Raw genomic sequence first — 21,035 nt, forward strand, 5'->3', positions numbered from 1 at the left:
GGTTGCATCATCTAAGCCTAAAACTGCTGCTAAGCCTACTGCTCCAGCTCCAAAGCCAAAACCTAAGAGGAGCACCAGAAACATCCCTGCGGAGGAGAAGAACAAGGCCCCAGTGCCTGAGACAGCTGTTGTTGAAGAAGAAGAAGAAGATGAAGAGCATGTTCTGAGAAAGTTGAAGCCCAAGATTCCAGACCACAATGATGCTAATCCTGTGGCTGAGAACATGAAGCTCAGGAGAGACTCAGGACTAAGGAAATGGAGAGAGACAGATCCATATGCTACAAGAAGAAGAACTGCTGTTGATTACAGGTTCCACACAAAGGAACAACAAGATTTCTATGAGACAGTGCTGCTGGACAAGAAACCTATAGTGTGTGACATGAGGTGGGTCGACTGGACCTACATGAAGAAGAATGAAGAACACTATCCTGGAGTGTATGACAGCTTCAGTGCTTGTGGAGTTGCATACTTTGTTGGGCAGAAGCTCACAAAGTGGAATGAGGAGCTCATAATGCAATTCTACTCCACAGCACACTTCTATCCAGATGGCAGGATAGTATGGATGTCTGAAGGAACGAGATACCAATCAACTATTGAGGTATGGGCAAATCTGATCAATGCTCCTCAGGAAGAAGAAGATGACTTGGATGTCTATGCCAAGAAAAAGATGGATCACAACTCTATGGCAAACATGTACAAGGAGATTCCTGAAGATGATCTTGAGACTCACTAGTTTGGGTCAGTAAAACACTTGCTGTCAGGGCTGCCTACAATCAATTGGATCCTTAGGCACACTCTCTTGCCCAAGTCTGGTGATCACAGAATGATCAGAGGCCATGCAATTAACTTGCTACATATATTTTATGTGCCACAGAAGTTCAAGGTCATGAGCCTTATAGTTGAGACTATCAAGAGGACTGCAGCAGACCAAAAGAGAAGTCGTGGATATGCCCCACGGATCCAGGAGTTGATAAACTCAAAGATGGGCACAGGCACATACTTGTTGGATAAGGAACACTTGGCCATCTATCCAGATTTTGAGGACAACCAAGTGGTTATGAATGAAGATGAACCCTCCTCAGTCCAAGCACAAGAAAAGAAGGAGAAGGCAAAGATGGAGAAAGCTGCCAAGATGCCAACCATGGAAGAGGCATCTCAGTATTTTCTAAAGAGCAAGCAAGATCAGCTTGGTTACATGATTGCATCCACTCTAAGGATTGAGAAAGGACTGGCCACCCTGACTCGAAACCAGGAGAGCTTGGAAAGAATCATGGAGCAGAAGTTCTATGACATGGATGTGAAAGTAACTGAGATTCACTCAGTTGTGGAGCAGCTACAAGATGACATGCAGGAGAGGAAGGGCAAGACAATAACTAAGGCATTTGCCAGAGTGCCTAGAGCTCAGAGATCAACTGCAGTGCCAGTAACAGACACCAGAGCCACTTCATCTGCACCAGCTACAGCTTCAGTGCCACCAGCTCCAGCATCTACTCCAACAGCTCCATCTACATCGACAGAAGCCTTCGTCCTTGGCGTTCTCCAGACTCCACCACCTGAAGACCAAGCCTGAGAGTCGTTTTAGTACTATGCATTTTCTAGAAACTTTTTGGTAACTTGTTGCCAAAGGGGGAGAAAAATGTATAGATCATAGGCTTCGAGAGAGAGAGTTTTCTTTTGTTTTCTCTTGTGTTTTTGGTTGAACTTTGTTCGCTTTTGATTTCTTGAGATACTATGCTATTATCTGTGAGACATTGATGATCATGTGGTTGATCATAAGCTACACTTATGCTTGTTAGATGATATTATCTTACTTATCCTTATATGATCATTCACTTTGCTTGGTGATGAGTGCATGTATTTAATTCTTATCATTTTGAGCGCTCCACCAAGATGTATGTGACATGGAAGAGTAACCCATGATCCTAACTCTTTGTGCATTTGCAGTCCAAAGAAAATCTTAAGATATGCACAAATTTAGGGAGAGCTCTTGCTTTTCACATACTTCTCAAAGCGACAATATCTTTCACTCTTATTATCATTTGTCAAAGCTTTGATCTATATGTTGTCATCAATTACCAAAAAGGGGGAGATTGAAAGTGCAACTATCCCTGGGTGGTTTTGGTAATTCCTAACAACATATAGCTCATTGAGCTAACATTATTCCAAGATTAATATTTCAGGAAAAGCTCAATGAATGGCATGGCATGGATGAGGAAAGTGGATCCCTCAAAATTCTAAGGACAAAAAGTTTGGCTCAAGCTTCAAGATCAAGACTCTACATTTTATATTTTAGTGATCCAAGATCACATTGAGTCTATAGGAAAAGCCAATACTATCAAGGAGGGATGAGGTGTTGCTTAATGAGCCTCTTGCTTCATGTGCTTAGTGATATGCTCCAAAACCCTCAACTACCTTCCCACATCCACATATGACCTAAACCACAAGTCAAACTCGGCCCCACCGATTCTTTCTATCCGGCGCCACCGAGTTTCAAATGTCATAGCCACTGCCACAAACCCTAGGAAAATCGGTCTCACCGATAGGGATCTCGGTCTCACCGAGATGGGATTGTAATCTCTTTGTTTCCCTTCGTAACGTTTCGGTCTAACCGAAGTGAGCGATCGGTCCCACTGAGATTGCAATGTAAACTCTCTGTTTCCCTTTTGTAATATTTCGGTCTCACCGAGATGAGAAAATCGGTCCCATCGAGTTTACCTGACCAACTCTCTGGTTAGCTTATTACCAAAATCGGTCCCACCGAGTTTGTGTAATCGGTCACACCGAGATTACGTTATGCCCTAACCCTAACCATATCGGTCCTACCGAGTTGCATCTCAGTCCCACCGAAAATCCTAACGGTCACTAGGTTTGCTAAATCGGTCCGACCGAGTTTAACCATTCGGTCCCACCGAGTTTGGCAAACTGTGTGTAACGGTTAGATTTTGTGTGGAGGCTATATATACCCCTCCACCCACTCTTCATTCGTGGAGAGATCCATCAGAACGAACCTACACTTCCAATACACATTTTCTGAGAGAGAACCACCTACACTTGTGTTGAGGTCAAGATATTCCATTCCTACCATATGAATCTTGATCTCTAGCCTTCCCCAAGTTGCTTTCCACTCAAATCTTCTTTCCACCAAATCCAAATCCTGTGAGAGAGAGTTGAGTGTTGGGGAGACTATCATTTGAAGCACAAGAGCAAGGAGTTCATCATCAACACACCATTTGTTACTTCTTGGAGAGTGGTGTCTCCTAGATTGGCTAGGTGTCACTTGGGAGCCTCCGACAAGATTGTGGAGTTGAACCAAGGAGTTTGTAAGGGCAAGGAAATCGCCTACTTCGTGAAGATCTACCGCTAGTGAGGCAAGTCCTTCATGGGCGACGGCCGTGATGGAATAGACAAGGTTGCTTCTTCGTGGACCCTTCATGGGTGGAGCCCTCCGTGGACTCGCGCAACCGTTACCCTCCATGGGTTGAAGTCTCCATCAACGTGGATGTATGATAGCACCACCTATCGGAACCACGACAAAAACATCCGTGTCTCCAATTGCGTTTGAATCCTCCAAACCCTTCCCTTTACATTCTTGCAAGTTGCATGTTTTACTTTCCGCTGCTCATATACTCTTTTGCATGCTTGCTTGAATTGTGTGGAGATTGCTTGACTTGTGCTAAGATAGCTAAAATCTGCCAAGAACTAAAATTGGGAAAAGGCTAGATTTTTATTTGATCAAGTAGTCTAATCACCCCCCCTCTAGACATACTTTCGATCCTACACCTACCTATAAGCATTTCCCTAGTAGTGATATGTTTGCAGGGAACACCTCCGAGCTAGTGGCCTATGTTTTGCCGGAGTGTTGATTAATTTTCGTTCCAGCAAATTTCAGGCGCTCGACATGTCCTTTTTAGCAAAGGTCATGCCGGATTTTTCCGTGAATTTTGGCATGGCTTGTGCTAGAATGTAGGAAATATCGAGTGCCTTGGATTTGTCGAAAAGAGAATTAAACGGCATTTATAATCTTTGAATTTTGAACACAGGAGATGTCTAACGACGATAGGATCCTAGAGTGCGAGTACTGCTACGATGACCGGGGTTTGTGCGACAGTTTTCCTCACTTGCAAAATGATAGGTTTTTCACCGTGGAGCTGGAAGAGACCTTTGATGTTTGTACGGTACTCAATGACAAGCATTTCATCATAATTAATATCATCACTTGTGCTTCTTTCGTTTAACGCGTAATTTCTGGATTTTTTTTCCATTTCGATTAGTACATCACGTGCCATGCAAGACCATATGTATTGAAGAAGCTCGGTTTCAATGACTTTGAGAATATGGAGGCGAGGAGGGCTCACTTAAGAACTAAACATGGTTTTGCGTTTCTGGTTAAGTTGTACAATGCGGTCAATCACTCACATTTCGGTGCTCTAATTGGGAAGCTCTCTGCAAGGCATATGGATTTGAGGAGGGTATGCAAATAACATTTGATATTCGTCCCGAAGATGATGATGATGATAGTGTCGACATCTAGCTGGATGTGGATATGCCTCCAGTTTTGCCTAAATGTGAGTTTGTCAAACTAATTTGTTAAGTTAAGTAATTTATATTGTTAATTTAAAAATATTTGGTGTTCTCGGTACTAAACTCATTTATTTATAATTGCCAGCTTATTTCTTATCTTAAATAAATACTCGAAAGGATGTAGACAGGACATACTACATCTAGGACTGCGAGCTTAATTGTGAGGAGAAAGGTTATCTTGTCTCATTCATAGATGATGTTGAGGCCTTTAAAACCAATCACTGTATCAACCCAAATTTTACTAGATACGTGCCACTAGTCCATAAATTGCATGATGGTAACTTCATTGCCAAAAACTTGGTAAGTTTTTGTTAATGATGGTAACTTCATTGCATACATTCTTCTTAAGTAAACTACATTGCTAACTATATATGTTACTATTACGTTTTTCAACAGAGGCTCCCGAAAGAGGTTGTGCCCGACATGATGTTTATCGAAGGTGATATGCATATGGTTAGCTTACGACCAACTCCTTCGAAGGCTTGCCGCAGTGCATATTCGATTTCTTCAAACGATGGAAAAGGCTTAAAATCAAAGAATGGAGCAAAGTGATGAATGCGCACACGCAACTAATTGGAGACAACATGAATGTGCGCAAGACACAAGTTGGAGATACGTTTATCTCCATTCTCCATTATGGAGATGGACCGATTTATCTATTTTATGGTATTTTACCTAGGAGAGAGGAGTAGGTCCTAGGTATTAAGAACAATTAGTTAGTGTTGATTATGACTGATGATGATGAAAAGTTGTTATTATGTGCTACAATGTGTTAGAGTTGATGATGATGAGGAGGGGGAGTTGTGATTATGAGTACTATGATGATGAGGAGGAGGAGTTGTTATTATGACTAGTGACCAAGTTGTTATATGATGTCTCATGGACGAAAATGATGATGACGAGGAGTTGTTATATGACAATAATGTATTATGATGATAAGTTGTTAATGATATTATGATGATGATGATGAGTTATTATATCATTGGGGTGAAAGAACCGCAGATTAATTTCAAGTGGATGGATCCAAAGTGCACGCTAATCCACCTTGGTCACTTTGGATCCATCCACTTGAATCTAATTCGCGGTTCTTTCACCCAATGATGTAATAACTCATTATGATGTAATAACAATACCTAAATTGCTATTGTATGAAAACTTGTATAACGGTGTATGAATACGACATAAAATAAAAAAGAAATAGAATATGTAATAATAGTAGTAGCGCGGGGTAGAGCGACGCTACTAGTAACTACCAATAGCGTGTTCTGCTAAGTAGGTATAGCAGTAGCGCCGGAAAACCAACGCTACTGCTACAAGTTAGCTGTAGCGCCGTAGCAGTAGTGCAGGCTCCCGCGCTACTGCTAGGCCAAAAACCAGCGCTACTGCTAGGCTTTTTCCTAGTAGTGGGGACTCGTCCATGGTGGTGGTGGACAACAGAAGAGACCCCTGGGAAGAAGAACAGTGACAACTTCTGTCCTTAGGCGTGAGTTGATGCGGAGACACCTTCTATTCTCAAGCGTGAGCTTACTCAGAATCACATAAGACGTGTGTAGCTCAAATTTTAAATTATGCTTTTTTTGAAAGTAAATTATGCTTATCAGCGCAATGTTTGTCTGTACTCTATTGTATATTACTTATACTGGAGCCAATATCTCTAGGTGAAGGGCCAGTGTGCCAAACATGTGCAGTGATACACTCATGGTGTAAGAAATGTGTGTTTGCCCAACATTGATCTTTAAACAGCGGAAGCTACCATTCACTAAGGCATTCAACAATTTCTTCCCTACAACAAGAAAATGTGCATCAAGCGCTCATAGTACAAAAGACTAGAACCTAAGCTCTTGAAGAAACCTAAAAAATGGCATACCGATGGGTCTACAACTATAGGGTTTCTGTTTATAGCATGTATACATGTCGGTTAAGAGTTCATTCGGGCAGAAAGAGGCATGTAAGAGGATTTATAATTTACTTGCAGAAAGAGGCATGTAAGAGGATTTATAATTTACTTCCATAAAATCCTGTGTAGTCGTGCTTGATGTATGCATGCTAAATATATGTGTCGTGTTTGTGCCCATTGTGGTGCCTGCACTCGCCACCTAGCTTCGTCGTGTTCCTTCATCCTGTTTGACAAGCAAGATTTTTATAACTTCTAGTCAATATTGAATTTATAAGATTCAAGATTTTTAACCGCATGACGAATTCATGAGGAACGAGGTGGTAATATATGAGGGAAAGATTGGACAAATAATGCTCTGATAGAAGAAAATAAATCATAAGCGCATGACACAAGAAGATAGTAACATGTATATTGACATGGTATATTTGTTTTTGCGAGGACATGGTATAAAATTACACATGACACCTTTCAATCAAATGCCAACATGACGAATTCCTGAAGGATGTGATGTTACTAGATGAGGGAAAGACTGGACAAATAATGCTCTTCTTGGATAAAATAAACCATAAGAGATGACAGAGGAATTCAATAAACATGTATAAACTTGTCGATAACGAGATTGAACTAGGTATAGAGATAACAACAATCGAATCTCGGGCAAGTAATATACCGACAGACAAAGGAAATTGTGTATGTTCTCATAATGGTTCGACCGATAAAGATCTTCGTAGAATATGTAGGAACTAATATGGGCATCCAGGTTCTGCTATTGGTTACTGACCGGAGAGGTGTCTCGGTCATGTCTACATAGTTCTCGAACCCATAGGGTCCGCACACTTAACGTTCGGTGTCGATTTGGTATTATATGAGTTATGTGGTTTGGTGACCGAATGTTGTTCGGAGTCCCGGATGTGATCACGGATATGACGAGGAGCTCTGGAATGGTCCAGAGATATAAATTGATATATGGGACGATAGTATTTGGACTCCTGAATGATTTCAGAATGCACCAGAATGTATCGGGTCACCGGAAGGGTTTCGGGAGTGCCGGGGGATGTTCTTGGGCTTAATGGGCCATAGGAGGGGAGCAAACCAGCCCATAGGGGCCTGGTGCGCCCCCCTCTAGGACGCAGCGCATGGAGAAGGAAGGGAGAGGACTCCTTCCTTTTCTTCTCACAAGGAGAAGGAAAGAGAGGGGGCGCCTCCCCCCTTTCCTCCCCCCATGCAAAGATTTGGAAAGGGGAGGGGGCGCACCTAGTTGGATTCGGCCAGCCCTTTGGGGGCGCCCTAGGGCTGCCTCCTCCCCACCCACTCCTATATATATGTGGGAGGGGTGCCACACAAAGGCATAGGATTATTCCATGCCGTGTGTCGGCACCCCTCCGCCTCTAGCTTCCTCCTCCGTTCTAGATCATCGCAGCGCTTAGGAGAAGCCCTGTGGGATCACTTCACCACCACCGTCATCATGTCGTTGTGATGCCGGAACTCATCACTACCTCGCTACGCTTGTTGGATCAAGATGGCGAGGACGACACCGAACTGAACGTGTGCAGAACGCGGAGGTGCCGTGCGTTCGGTACTTGATCGGTTGAAGCGCGAAGAAGTTCGACTACATCAACCGCGCTATGAAACGATTCCGCTGACGGTCTACGAGGGCTCCCCCTTGTTGCTATGCATCTCCATGGATAGATCATTGCATGTGCGTAGAATATTTTTTGTTTTCCATGCAACGATTCCCAACAATAATGACATGGTGCAAAACTGCACATGACACCTTTCGATCAAATGCCACCACATTTCTTTTTATTACTCCCGTAGCAACGCATGTGCATCTAACTAGTACTTCCTCGTCCCAAAATAAGTGTCTCAACTCTAGTACAACTTTATACTAAAGTTAGTTCAAAGTTGAGACACTTATTTTGGGACGGAGGGAGTAGTTACTATGAGACGTTGAACTTTGCATTTTCATATTTTTTTCATCATGCCATTAAATAAATGACATAAAACCGGGCATTTTTCAGAACTCAATTGAAGCTTCTTTGCATTTATTTATTTTGGTCACTCAAATTCGATTCAAGCCCTATCCAAATTCCTTTTCAATTTAGATCCAATGATCACACTACAGACTTTTTCACAAATTCTTACATCACGAAAATAATCTCCAACAAAAAATTGATTTTTTTTGGACACTTAAAAAAACCTAGACCTAATTCAAATGAGTTTGAATCTAACTTTCCAATCATGCCCAGAACAATTTTTCCTGGATCGCACATTTTGTAAAAAGTTCATAAGAATTGGTCTCATGCATAAACTCATCACTAAGCCCTCTCTCAATCTCTCTCTCTCTCTCTCTTTTGCATTTTCTCTATTTTTTAATAGAAAAGAAAAGAAATACACAGAGAGAGAGAGAGAGAGAGAGAGAGAGAGAGAGGAACCAGAGCGGCCCAGCCCACTTTACCCTCCCTCTCTCTTTCACCGCGCCAGCCCAGCCCACCGTGAAACGGCAAGCCCTCGTCTTCCACCTCGGTAAGAAATTTTCACCGTGCCCCCAAAATGAGAGAGAACTTTTCACCGAGCGGTACAGTGGCGCATGGCCAGGGCGCGCCCAAAGCCGCCGTCCACACGCACCCGTCCGCGCTAGGGTTCCTATCGCCCGCCGCCACCAGGGTTTTCTTCCTCCCTCCCCTTCTTCCTCCTCCTCCCCACGCAATCCACGGAGGAACCGAGAGCGCGTAGGAGCGCAGCCATGGCGTGAGCGTGTCCAGGAGCTCCGCCGTCCACGTCTTCCTCGCCTACGTCCAGGAGGCCGCTCCCGAACGACTACAGCCACCACTCCTTCCTCTTCGGCCGCCGCCGCGTCGTCGTCAAAGTCCTCCTCCTCCGTCCGCGTTCCTGGTGAGCTCCTCTTCCTCCCAACTCTTTCCCCCTCTCGATAGCGTTCTCTGACATCGAGTTCGTTCGACGATCTCACGAAGCCGCCGCCGCGCGGCATGGTCGCCGGCGTCGCTCCGGTGACCCTCTGCTCGCCCCCTTTGCGCCGCGCGCACCGCACGTCTTAGTAGAACCTTCCGCCGCCTTCTGTTTCGTCCTTAGCGAGCTCCTACGCCACGGACCTCGCCGCCGGCGTCGAATCCGTCGGTCCCCGGCCACACCGCGTGCACCGCTAGATGCGCGGCTTCGCGCTCGTCTGTTCGCACACAGCGCCGCGCCCTTTTGGTTGTCGGAACCCACTCCAGTGAGGTCTCCGCCGCTATGGAAGGTCACCGCCGGCAGATGGATCATGAGTTCGATACCCATCCGAGGCAGAGGGGAATAAGCCTCCTTTCATTTTGCATCCTCTCCGAATCTTGCTCCTATCGTAACTCGAGCTTCTTGCCTGCAATCGAATTTTGTTGCTTCGCTGAGAACTTATATTCTGTTGTTTCCCATGGTGCATCAAAATATTTTCTACATGTCTTTGATTTCTGTTTGATAACGATGCAGGTGATGATGATTTCAAGCACCTGTCAGGCTGTCACAGAATGCAGAAGATCATGTGCCAGCCTTTGACGAACTTGGTACGTGCAAACCCTTGTATAGTTTGAGTATGGATTTGTTCCTGAATCTGAAATCACTGTCTTAGGTCAAACATTTTCCAAATTCTGAATCATCTTACTTGAGTAAATTGCTGTGTTGTCTAAAAGAAAACGAGTGACTATACCTAGAGCGAGCATTATGTTTTTCTGTACTGGTAGTCTCCAGTTCTCTTTGGATTAAACTGAGTTTATGACTGATAATGATGCAGATGAAGATAATCTGATGGGGCAGTTATTTGCCCAGAATCCCCTGGAGCTGGCTAACTATGCAAAGAATCACGTGCCAATGTATGATGACCATGGTATGTATAAACTCTTTAGTTTTAGGATGGATCTGGTTCTGAAGTCATTGTCTTGGGTCGACATTTTCCAAGTTCTAAGTTATCAACTACATTACTCTTTGTTGTCTGGAAGAAAAGGAGTGACTGAGCATAGTTAAAAAGAACAAAAGTCAAGCATTTTTCCACATTAATGCTGATCTCTTCTAGCAAAGAAAACCGAGTTAAACTAAACAGTCCAGTCTACCAAAGTTATAGGTCCTAGAGCTTTGTCTCTACTCGGGATCTCTTTAAACAAAAACCTTAGATGTCATCCGATGTGGTCAAAATTGTATCATTCTTAAGATATTACCTCAGAATGTCTTCCAGAATATAATGCTCTATGTATAGGAATATAATGCTCTATGTATAGGGATATTACCTCATGATAATCCGACATTGTTGCTTCTTTGCAACACAATAATTTTGTACTGTTTGTACCTGCATTATCTTAGGTCAGACATTTTCCAAGTTTTGAATTATGTTACTCGAGTAAATGTCTTTGTCGTCTAAAAGAAAAAAGAGTGACTAGACCTAAAGCATTATGTTTCTCTGTACTTGCTGTCTCCAATTCTCTTTGGATTAAACTGAATTTCTGATTGATACTAATGCAGATGAAGATGTTCTGACGGGACAGTTATTCGCTGAGAATCCCCAGTAGCTGGCTCAGTATGCAGAGAATCATGTGCCAATGTATGATGACCATGGTATGTATAAACTCTTTAGTTTGAGGATGGATCTGGTTCTGAAGTCATTGTCTTGGGTCGACATTTTCCAAGTTCTAAATTATCAACTATACGTTACACTTTGTTGTCTGGAAGAAAAGGAGTGACTGAGCATAGTTAGAAAGAACAAAAGTCCACATTAATGCTGATCTCTTCTAGCAAAGAAAACCAAGTTAAACTAATCAGACAGTCCAGTGTACCAAAGTTATACTCCCTCCGTTCCTAAATATTTGTCTTTCTAGAGGTTTCAAATGGTGACTACATACGGAGCAAAATGAGTGAATCTACACTTTAAAATATGTCTATATACATCCGTATGTGGTGACCATTTGAAATCTCTAGAAAGACAAATATTTAGGAACGGAGGGAGTAGGTCCTAGAGCTTTGTCTCTACTCGGGATCTCTTTAAACAAAAACCTTAGATGTCATCTAATGTGGTCAAAATTGCATCATTCTTAAGATATTAGCTCAGAATGTCCTCCAGAAAAACATACTATCCAGGAGACTCACCGACATTGTTGCTCCTTTGCAATACAATAATTTTATGCTGTTGGTAGCACCTTTCTGTTTCTACCTGCATCTGTGATGTGCTGTTATTACCTTTTTGACAGCTCTTTTATTACAAACTTATTTCCTGGCAGATTATGGTCCTGATCGGCTGCAGAGAATTCAGTGTACTTTGGCTAACTCACAGCGATATGAAGCACATGGTCTCGACATGCTGGCACACGCCGCACTGTTGTTGACCCAGCTTCGGACTGCTGAAAGGTCTGACCATGTCCGTGTCTCCGAGGCTCACCTCGAGGGGATCACTCGGTGGGCCGAACAGATGGGTGCGTATGCGGAAGTTCTGGATGATTACTGTGACGAGGTGCACGAGTTTGCGTTATACCTGATTCGCTTTGATTTGGAAGATCCAGTGTTTGCAAGGCACCAGGAGTTGGAAACAGTGGCTGACCGGTTAATAAGAGAGCAAAGAAACTTGAGAGCGCGGGTCAGGCGTGCACGGGAAAGAATGCAGGTGTGGCAGGCATGGTTTGATGAGAGGGTGAGGCTTCTGCATCTGAGATAATGTAGCGCGGGTCAAGCACGCAGGGGAAAGAATGCAAGTCAACAGTGCCCAAGATGTCAAAGCGCCGTCTGCCGAGGATCAAGTGAATGCGCATGGGAACGCTAGGGAGTCAACAGTGGAGGAGCGCAGCAGCAAGCCAACAGTGCCCAAGATGTGGAGGCGCAATCTGCCGAGAATCAAGTGACTGTCCAGGGGAACGCTGGGGAGTCTAACGCTGTGGAGAAGCAGAATCTTCAGGACTAGGAATAGGGGGTGCCTTGCCTTGGGCTGTGTCATTGGGATCTCTCCTGACTGTATCATCAGGTTGAGCAAGATATATGTATAATAGAATACGAACTTCCTCGACTGTAGCAAGCGGCTTCTTATGTTCCTCTTTGTTATATATTGGCTTGGTTTTGTTTGGTTGGTTGGCTGAAACCAAAACCAACACCATGCATTTTCTGTGCCAAGAGTTGATAAACAATCCGATCACAGTTTGCTGGACAGTATGTGCATTTCTGCCATGCCGGACCGACAGTATGTGCATTTCTGCCATGCCAGACCGCCAATCTCAACCGTGTGCTCCTTGATCAAGGTGTCGCCGCCGCCGCGTACACAGCCTCCGTATCCTCCTTCGCATTTGCCTCTACTGCGTCCTCATTTTCTGCCGCTGCCAACTGATTTTTTTGCCGTTGCAGCATCTGGTAGCGGATGGATTGCACGACCATTCTTGCGTCGGCATCCAAAGAGTCCACATTCAAGGTCAATATCTTGCGTCCTCCGCATTGGCGGCGATCTTTACCTTCTTTTCCTCGAGGGCGGCCTTCCCCTCTTCGATCATGGCCCTCCTCTCTTCGAGCTTGAGCTTCTTCTCCGTCGCCTCGATCAAGAATTTGAACCTCTCCGCCTTCTTCTCCTCCTTGATGACGGAGCGCTTCACGCATGCCTCCCTCTTCTTCGCCAAGATGTTCTCGAACCTCTCTGTCATCTTGGTCGCCGCACCTTCTCGCTTCGCCCTCTCCTCCTCCCGTTTCTTCCCCCGTAAATTTCTTCTAACCTTCTTCGACGGTTCTTGGGTTGGGTCGGTAGGGTCACCGGTTTCTTCCTCGGTGCCTTCTTCCTCGGATCGCCCCTTGTATCATCCCGATCATCGTTCTCGCAGTTCTCCTCCTCCCCTTCCTCTCCATTAGTTGCTCTCCAACGGCCCAATGCTGTTGTTGCTGTGTACCATCGCCAGCCTGGGTGTAGGACTACTGCGTGGCCATCTGGGTGTAGGATTGCTGCTGCTGGTAGTTTTCAGACTGGGTGCGATCAGTGTCTTCCACCTGCCCGTCCTCATAGCTCCCTTCTCCTCCCTCGCCTCCGTCGTGGATGATGTCGAGCATCTCCCTGTCCCCAGCATCATACGCCAGCTCCCCCACTCTAGGCATTACAGTGAACAGCGTGCGGGCACCCATCTGCTCCCCACCCGCTGTTCGCGCCCGGACGAGCTGCGGCAAAAAATACTTCGAGGAGCGTGGCGCCGCGTTAATGTCGATGATGTAAGGACCGTACCGACGAGGTTCCGAGCTGCTTGGCGGCGTAGTAGTACGGAGACTTGTAAGGCTTCGGCAATAGCACCGTCTGTACTGTGGGCGCGCCCGTCTAGCGGCGTCTGCCACGGCCGCCACGGCCAACGTCACCACCAGGTCCACCGACAGCCAACCTCTTCTTGAGCTTCTCCTTCTTTGCGGCCCTCGCTTTGACGCGACGATTTTTTGCCCCGTAGCCGAGCTGATCTTCCGGGCGAGTGTGATGGTCGGATCCTCCAGCACCTCCACTAGCTCCATCTCTGATAGGTTCTCTAGTGGTTCCATGCGTCAGCGGCGTAAGAAAGGAGAGGGTGGGAGAAAAGAGCGGGAATTGAATGGAGAGTGGCGGGGATGGAAGAAGATAGTGGGAAATTTTGGCACGGAAACAATGCGGGATGCTCCAAAAGCGTGGGCTTAGCCTTCCTTTTGGGTGGGCCAGGGGGCAGAGAGCGACGTTTCGCGTGTCCGGACTCCCGCAAAGCTCCCCACATTTATCTTTGGTTTACGGAAGAAAACACGTCCGGACCACGCCACGGACCGATACAGTACCGCGTTGGATAGCTTCCGCAGTTCGGACAACACGGCCCGAACGGATGCAGGCAGTTTGCGGGTCGCCGTTGGAGACGCCCTTAGTCGGTTTTTTCTCTCCTCGGGTTAGTGAATTTTCCTGGCATGAGCGAAACGAAGCGCAAAGTTTGACCTCCACGACGACACAATGACCAGCAGGGTCCACCTCCATATCGCTAAAAGGGCATCTCCAACACCGACCTTGAACGCCCGCAAACGTCCGGATGGATGTGTCCGGGCAATACAAGGCATCCATTGTGTGTTCGAATTCTCGCAAAGTAAGAGGAGGTTTGCAACACATTGGCCATGTACGTGTTGGATTCACCCAAATCCTCTCAGCGTGAAACGGGTGTCGTGCATTCATGTCGGTCAAGCCGCTCCAGAGCGGACGTGACTTGACGACATTGATGCCGTCCAGGGCGTCGCGACCGGACAAGCGGTCGGTGTTGCTTTAATATCGACGCGGCGACGACCGAGAAGGCTACGTCAGCCGGTGCGTCACATTGAAGTCGACTGCCCGTCCATTCGCTTGGCGCGGCTATTTAAGCACGGCTCCAGCCCCATCCACATGCCACTCCCTTCCTCTTAGCTCACCGCCGTTATAGCTCCTCTCTTCTCCGCGGTGATGACCAAGTCCTGGTTCCTCCCATGCCAGTGATTGGTTTCTTCCAAATCAGGATCATGGCCCCACCGCCATAGCTCTCTGGGGCCATCGTTCTCCACATTTCCCGGCTCCTCAACGAAGGAGGAGATCATCCTCTCCTCTGACAAGGAGGAGGAATACTAGCCTCACCTGGCGCTCCTCATTGAGTGGTCACTCAAGGATCGCGGTCTCGCGCCGCCCCTCCACCGTCTCAAGGTGGAGCTAGCATCACCGCTTGCCCGGCGCGTCAAGCAGGATCTCTCCCCAGCGCAACCACGATGTCCAAATAGAACGATGCGTGAAGGGTGAGCCGACGTTGCCACCGCACAGCCGGTACAACCGCGTCAACCAACCAACGTTACGGTCGCGCCGCGTCTTGTGTGACAAGGCCGTGAAGGAGGAGGTGCCCATCGTGAAGGTGCGCGGGCGCCTCCTCCACTATATTATTGGTCGTCCCGGCAGCTACCCGTTTTTGCGGAGCACGACATTGGCAGAGGAGGGTGCGGCATTCGCGAAGTCCGATGTCACGCCGGCCTCGGTTCGTGCGGACCCCGGCCTAGCGGAGGCATGGGCCCGAGACCGGTCCGTCACTACCACAGAGACGTCTGTGCGGCGCCTACGCCACATCGATGGGAGCTTGCCAAGATAGAGGAGGAATCGTCGCTGAGCGACACCGCCTTACCTCCGGCAAGGGGAAGGGCAGGGCTCCCCGGTCAGGGTCGGCGTTGGCCGACGCGGACGCGCACAAGGCCCAGGAGGAAGCCGAGTGGCTCCTCGACGAGCGCCAGGCGGTGACCAGGCAAGGCTGTCGCGCCCCCGCGCCCTTCCGCCACTAGAAAGGCCTCGACGACGGTTCCAAGTCTGATGATTGCACGGACGGCAACAAAGGTGCCGCCGGCCAGGCATACGAGGTCACTGCCTGCTACAAATTACTTTAGGTTTTTGTTAAGTTTTAGTTGAACAGACGAAATACCGAACGGTTCATGTAAATTATCTCAAATTTTGTATGTTGCATGAGTACGTCTGCTTTAGGGTTTTTAAGTTTTATAGTTCAACATACGAAATACTGTCCAGTTTATGTAAATCATATTGGATTTTATGTAGGTCTGCATGATATTTGTCCGTCTCTAGTTTAATTTTTGTTTGTATTGCAGACGGAGGTTTGGGGTAATTTTCGTTTGTATTGCTGACAGAGGTTTTGGGCAAGTGCAGCTCCATATCGGTGTCCGTGGAAGCGTCAAAGTCGTGGATAAATACTATGTCTGTTTTGGGAGCCGGCATTGGAGATGTCATCGGTAATGTTAGCGATTTCACAACAAAAACAAGGAGCAAGCATTTGCCACGAATAACACATCCGAAACTTTCATTTGCCAAAATACTTCACACTAATGTCAAGAGTTACTCCTTATCCTCCTCGACTCAGTACAATCTCAAAACACAGATAATTGAAAAGATTGACTAAGTGACAATTAATCGATGCATACAACAACTCCTGTCAACTGCAGCTTGCAGCCCCTTAAAAAAAGAAAAAAAACCCGCAGCTTGCAGCTCAAGCGCAGTGCTTTGGCCAAGTAAAAAAATTCCCTAAACTTGGGAACTGAATCCGGACGAGCGAAGACAGCATCCCCTTGCTGAGTTTGTAGCTAAGCAACGACTTCTCCTTCAACGTCCACTCCTGGAGCATGTGCTTGCAGTTCTCACACACTGGACTCTTATAGAGTTTTATGTCCTCGAGATTCACCGCTGCTTCCATGACATTCCTGGCAAAGCGCACGATATTTTCTTCTGCTTCAAACCTCCCATAGATTCTGAGCTCGGCAAGGTTGTGGTGCTTGAAATCAGATGCAGATGGTTCCCACTCTAGTCCCTTGTCCTTCTCCTTGCTAAAGGCATACTTTTTTCTCTGCTCCCCCGTTACCATTTCACATAAATGGTCCCGCACCTGCATTTGGTCAGGTCAAAAATTCTTAACTGGACACAGCAGGTTTGAACTTCAAAGTGAGATAATAAAAATGAGAATCGAATAATCGGCACAAGAATTCACCAAGATGCGTAGTTCCTTAAGGGTGGGTGCACCTTGAAGTATGAACATTATCCAACTCAGATCGCATTCTTCAGAAATGTTAATCAAATTCACAAGCCTTAGCTTGTGTAACACTGGTAACAATTGTCTTCGACCTTCCGGCTTGACCCAAATCTGCACAAGAGTGGGAAACGCAGAACTATGTTAACCAAAAAGAATGATTATAACCTCCACCCACAACAGACACAAAAACTTACGCACATCACTGACAACATTGAGAACCTTCACTAACCTTTTCACTTTTGAAGTTCAAATGCAGGTTGCTTATGGCGGTTTTACCCAGCAACTCACTTATCTTGAGCATCTTGTGCCAAGAAAAACCAGTATTAATGATGCTCACAGTCTGGAGCAGTGGGACATAGCCAAGACAGAAGGGGTCATCTTGAGATCGAAATATATTAAATTTCAGTACTGTGAGTTTTGGTACCCACTTCAGATCAACCTTCTTAATAAGCACGCTACGGGCAATCACCAGTTCACTGAGTTGTGGGTGTTCCACTTCCAGCAAAGACTCAATGCCCATATCACAGTGGTAGAGGCAGAGGAACTCGAGTTGCTTGCATATACTGAAAATTTTGGGAAAGTCTGATTCTCCTAACCTCAAATTCTCTAGCGTGAGGCGTGCAAGACCACCAAATGCGTTTGGACACGAATCAAGGAATGACATGAACTGCCTCCCATGAGTGAGCAGGTCATTATTGGTAAAATTTGTGCGCACCTTGGTCAAGATTGTAAACTCAACTGAAGCAACCTTGTGTGCTGCTATGGTGTTGGCAACAGTCTGACCAATGAAAATGGACTCATCTCCCAAGTAGAATTGCATGCGCAACAGGTGAATGGCGTGTGGACCTCCAGCCCTCTTTTCGAGTATGCTCCTGGTTGCTTTCAGCACGTTGGTATTGGCCCGAACTATATCATCCGAGGTTAACTTCCTACCTTCATGCTTGGGTTGAAAAGAAGCAACCAGTATAGCAATCTTTGAGAGTATAGCAGGGATCTGCTTCCAGCGTCTGGAGAGGATGGTTGTTCGTGCAGCATCAGCGATATCAAGTCGCTCCACAATGTTGAGCAAAACGTCATCGGGCAACTTACTGAGCCTGTCAACTTGATTGTCCTCCTACATTTGATACGGAAACAAATCATAGTTGATTTCTTATATTAGTCTCATTTTAATATTCTCCACAAACATAGACACAATTTTCATACTTCCCACAGAAAGACGCAATTTTGATTATATAGTTTCTATACTTTCGACAGAAAAAAAACCACAAATTTGATAATATAAATTTTATATACTGAGCTCAACCTAAAGGAAAAAAAAAGGAACAGGAGGACAAACTCACCACCATAGCGAGGGAGGATTTGCCGAGGCCGTCCACGGATGGTTTGGCCATCGCTCGCCGAAGGGAGCACTACGGTTGCCGCCAGGCCAGATTTATAGCAGCCACCGTTGGCAGCTCGGAGACTTTATTAAAACTGAAACAGGACCTGTTTCTGATTGCAGCCCGGGAAGGACTGCTTTGATTCCGGATTGCCACTGGAAAAAGGAGACTCGGAGTTTCCTTCGATTGCGGATGGCAGCTCGAAAAGGAGCTGCTGCTGCTGCTTTGATTCTCTTCCGAAGGACCACTCAATCCTCATACGAGGCATCAGGCGAGGGCGAGGGCGATGGCGCGTGGCGGGAGCTCGGCAGACGGCAGGCGGCGGGGCAACCGGCGCATAGCTGACCTCAGATCCCCTTTTCTCTCTGATGACGAAACCCTGCTAGGGTGGGCGGCGTGGTAGGGATCACCGTTATTTTTTTTTTGAGGGGTCACCGTTACGTGTACTGTGGCCTGCGATGGAGGAATGATGTCACGGATGGGCCAAGGCCCAACCCGCGATTGCAGTCTCTTTCGAAAAAGAAAAGAAAAAAGCTTCTCTCAGGGCTGATTCGTGCCATCATGCCCGAGCTTCTCAGACGTTCCCGGTGGCGGCGACCGCGGCAGCCTGTCACTGTCAGGACCCAAGCTTGTGGTAACTGAAAGACTAAGCAATACTGTACTCCCTCTGTAAACTAATATAAGAGCATTTAGATCATTATTTTAGTATTCTAAACGCTTTTATATTAGTTTACTGATGAGGGAGTATATGCTAAACGAGTTCAGCCTAGCTCACGGGTACGTGGCTGTAGTGCGCGAACAAAAGAATTCACCTGTCATTCACCATCTCTCTCCACCGGCAGACATCATTCGCCACCTCCTAGTCGGTCCGTGCCATAGCGTCGCCTCTGGCACTGATAGTCGACGGCGCCCGCAAAACATCTCCGGTGCGTGACCTTTATCCTCGTGTACATATACTTTTGCCTTATAGCCGACTTTTAACCCGTGTAATTTGGATGTGCAACACAAGAGAAAGACTGATTAACCCATGGTATTCTTCTAGCCAAACCACTTCGTAAATGCTTAAGAAACTTCACGTAAGAAAAATACATATACAAAAAGAATGCCACTACACAATGCGACACAGTTACCGTGCTGATATCACAATTCCATCACGATCATGCGTGTCAACAGCTATGAGACAAATCATAAGGCGAATATGGTGTTGCACTTCAAGACCACCAGGAAACTTTCGTTCTCTAATTTTTTTTCGTTAGAAAATTTATACGCATATGCTCTCGACTTTTTAATTAAGCATTTGGGGACATAAGGTCTCACCAGTTTAAGATGACTTGTTTATTTAGGCATGGAAGGCATCTACCGAATTCATTAAGAGAGGAAAAAAATACACAGTGACCCATATTATGAGGGAAACTAAGCCGAAAATGACATGATCAAAAAAGAGTTAACAATGCAAAAATCCGAAAAAGAGAAAAAAAAAACAATGCATGCATCAGCCAACTCAAAATTCCACTGCCAACATGCCCAGAACCCAGAGATGAGGGGGCTCTTTCAAGACGCCTTTAAGAAGGAAAACAACATCCAAGAAAGCCATCGTCGCGAGCATCGACCCACCTTGAAGACTTAAGCTTTTGCCCAGAGCTACCCACAACGATGTTGTCAATTTGTCATGCTTACAAAATGCAATTTTATTGTTGATAGTAGTGGTGTTGGTTGATTCTTTGAACAAGTCCACCTTACGCATAGGAAATAAACGGTGCGAGTCTGCTCACAAACTATTGTTGGTGAATTTGAAGTTTCACTAGCTTATATAATCCCACTTTATTCATCTAACTCAAGAGTTAAGTAACTTTTTCTTCATTCATATTTGCATAGCCTTCAGTTAAGTATAGGAAGGTTTATAACGGGCGCCCCATTGTATTACTTCTTACTATTGAACAGTAGTACTGAAGGTTCATGATTGTCCATTAAGGCATTAACACAACTACATTTTCCTTGAATTCTAAACCGCGTAATACCAAATAATTTAACCTGATCAGCGATGATGGGTCACGAACTAACATCTTAAACACATTCAATAACTACGCATTATTACTCCTCACGGTCAGGCGTGGCATGGATGCCCGTGCAAGAACCTAGCTCCCGCGACGCTAGCAGCGACTCCACCGCCATCGCCGCCGCCGCCACGGCTGCGGCTGCGGCTTAGCTCGCCCCCCGTCCTCCTCCGCTGACCATGGCCTCCTCTCCCACCGCCAACCACCCCCCCCCCCCCCCCCCGCTGATCCCTCCTCAGCCACCAACCCCCCCAGCCCTCCCCTCCGTCCTAGCTCCTCTCCTGATCCTGATCCTGAGCCCCTGGCTGCCGATGCTGAGGACGAAGACGGGGTCTCTCCTGCACGCTCAAGCTGCCGCCACCTCCCTCCGCTCAAGCTGCCGCCTCCTCCCTCCGCCTCCGAGGATTGCCATGGGATCCTCCCTCCGCTCAAGCTGCCGCCACCCCCAGATTGGCTCCCCCTGAATTTCACGCCGCTGGTCGTGACTGATGCATCGCTGGCATCTATAGAGAAGGGGTGGGTGGAGGTCGGGGGCCAGCATCGCCGGAGGTTGGAGAAGCTTCCGCCCCGCAAGAAGGAGACCGACCGC

At 46.5% G+C, this 21,035-nt stretch overlaps 1 protein-coding gene and 1 long non-coding RNA gene across 2 annotated transcripts; one reads left to right on the top strand and one right to left on the bottom strand.

The window, feature by feature from the left end:
* The first annotated feature begins 9,047 nt into the window (after positions 1-9,047).
* Positions 9,048-11,055, top strand: LOC147966278 (uncharacterized). The gene is made up of 4 exons (XR_015608828.1): positions 9,048-9,373; positions 9,962-10,035; positions 10,263-10,355; positions 10,985-11,055. It is a non-coding gene; the product is annotated as an uncharacterized LOC147966278 (long non-coding RNA).
* Positions 11,056-16,275: 5,220 nt separating this feature from the next.
* Positions 16,276-18,817, bottom strand: LOC147966279 (uncharacterized). Its single transcript, XM_087528784.1, has 4 exons — positions 18,354-18,817; positions 17,243-18,127; positions 16,972-17,124; positions 16,276-16,869 (listed from the first exon to the last, which is right to left on the bottom strand). The coding sequence occupies exons 1-4, from the start codon at positions 18,402-18,404 to the stop codon at positions 16,477-16,479; spliced, it is 1,482 nt and encodes a 493-aa protein (XP_087384910.1). The 5' UTR covers positions 18,405-18,817; the 3' UTR covers positions 16,276-16,476.
* Between the last annotated feature and the right edge of the window lie 2,218 nt (positions 18,818-21,035).

The sequence above is a fragment of the Triticum urartu genome, chromosome 6A (assembly GCF_056163025.1).
Source record: "Triticum urartu cultivar PI428250 chromosome 6A, HENAU_Tu73, whole genome shotgun sequence".
Taxonomy (NCBI): domain Eukaryota; kingdom Viridiplantae; phylum Streptophyta; class Magnoliopsida; order Poales; family Poaceae; genus Triticum; species Triticum urartu.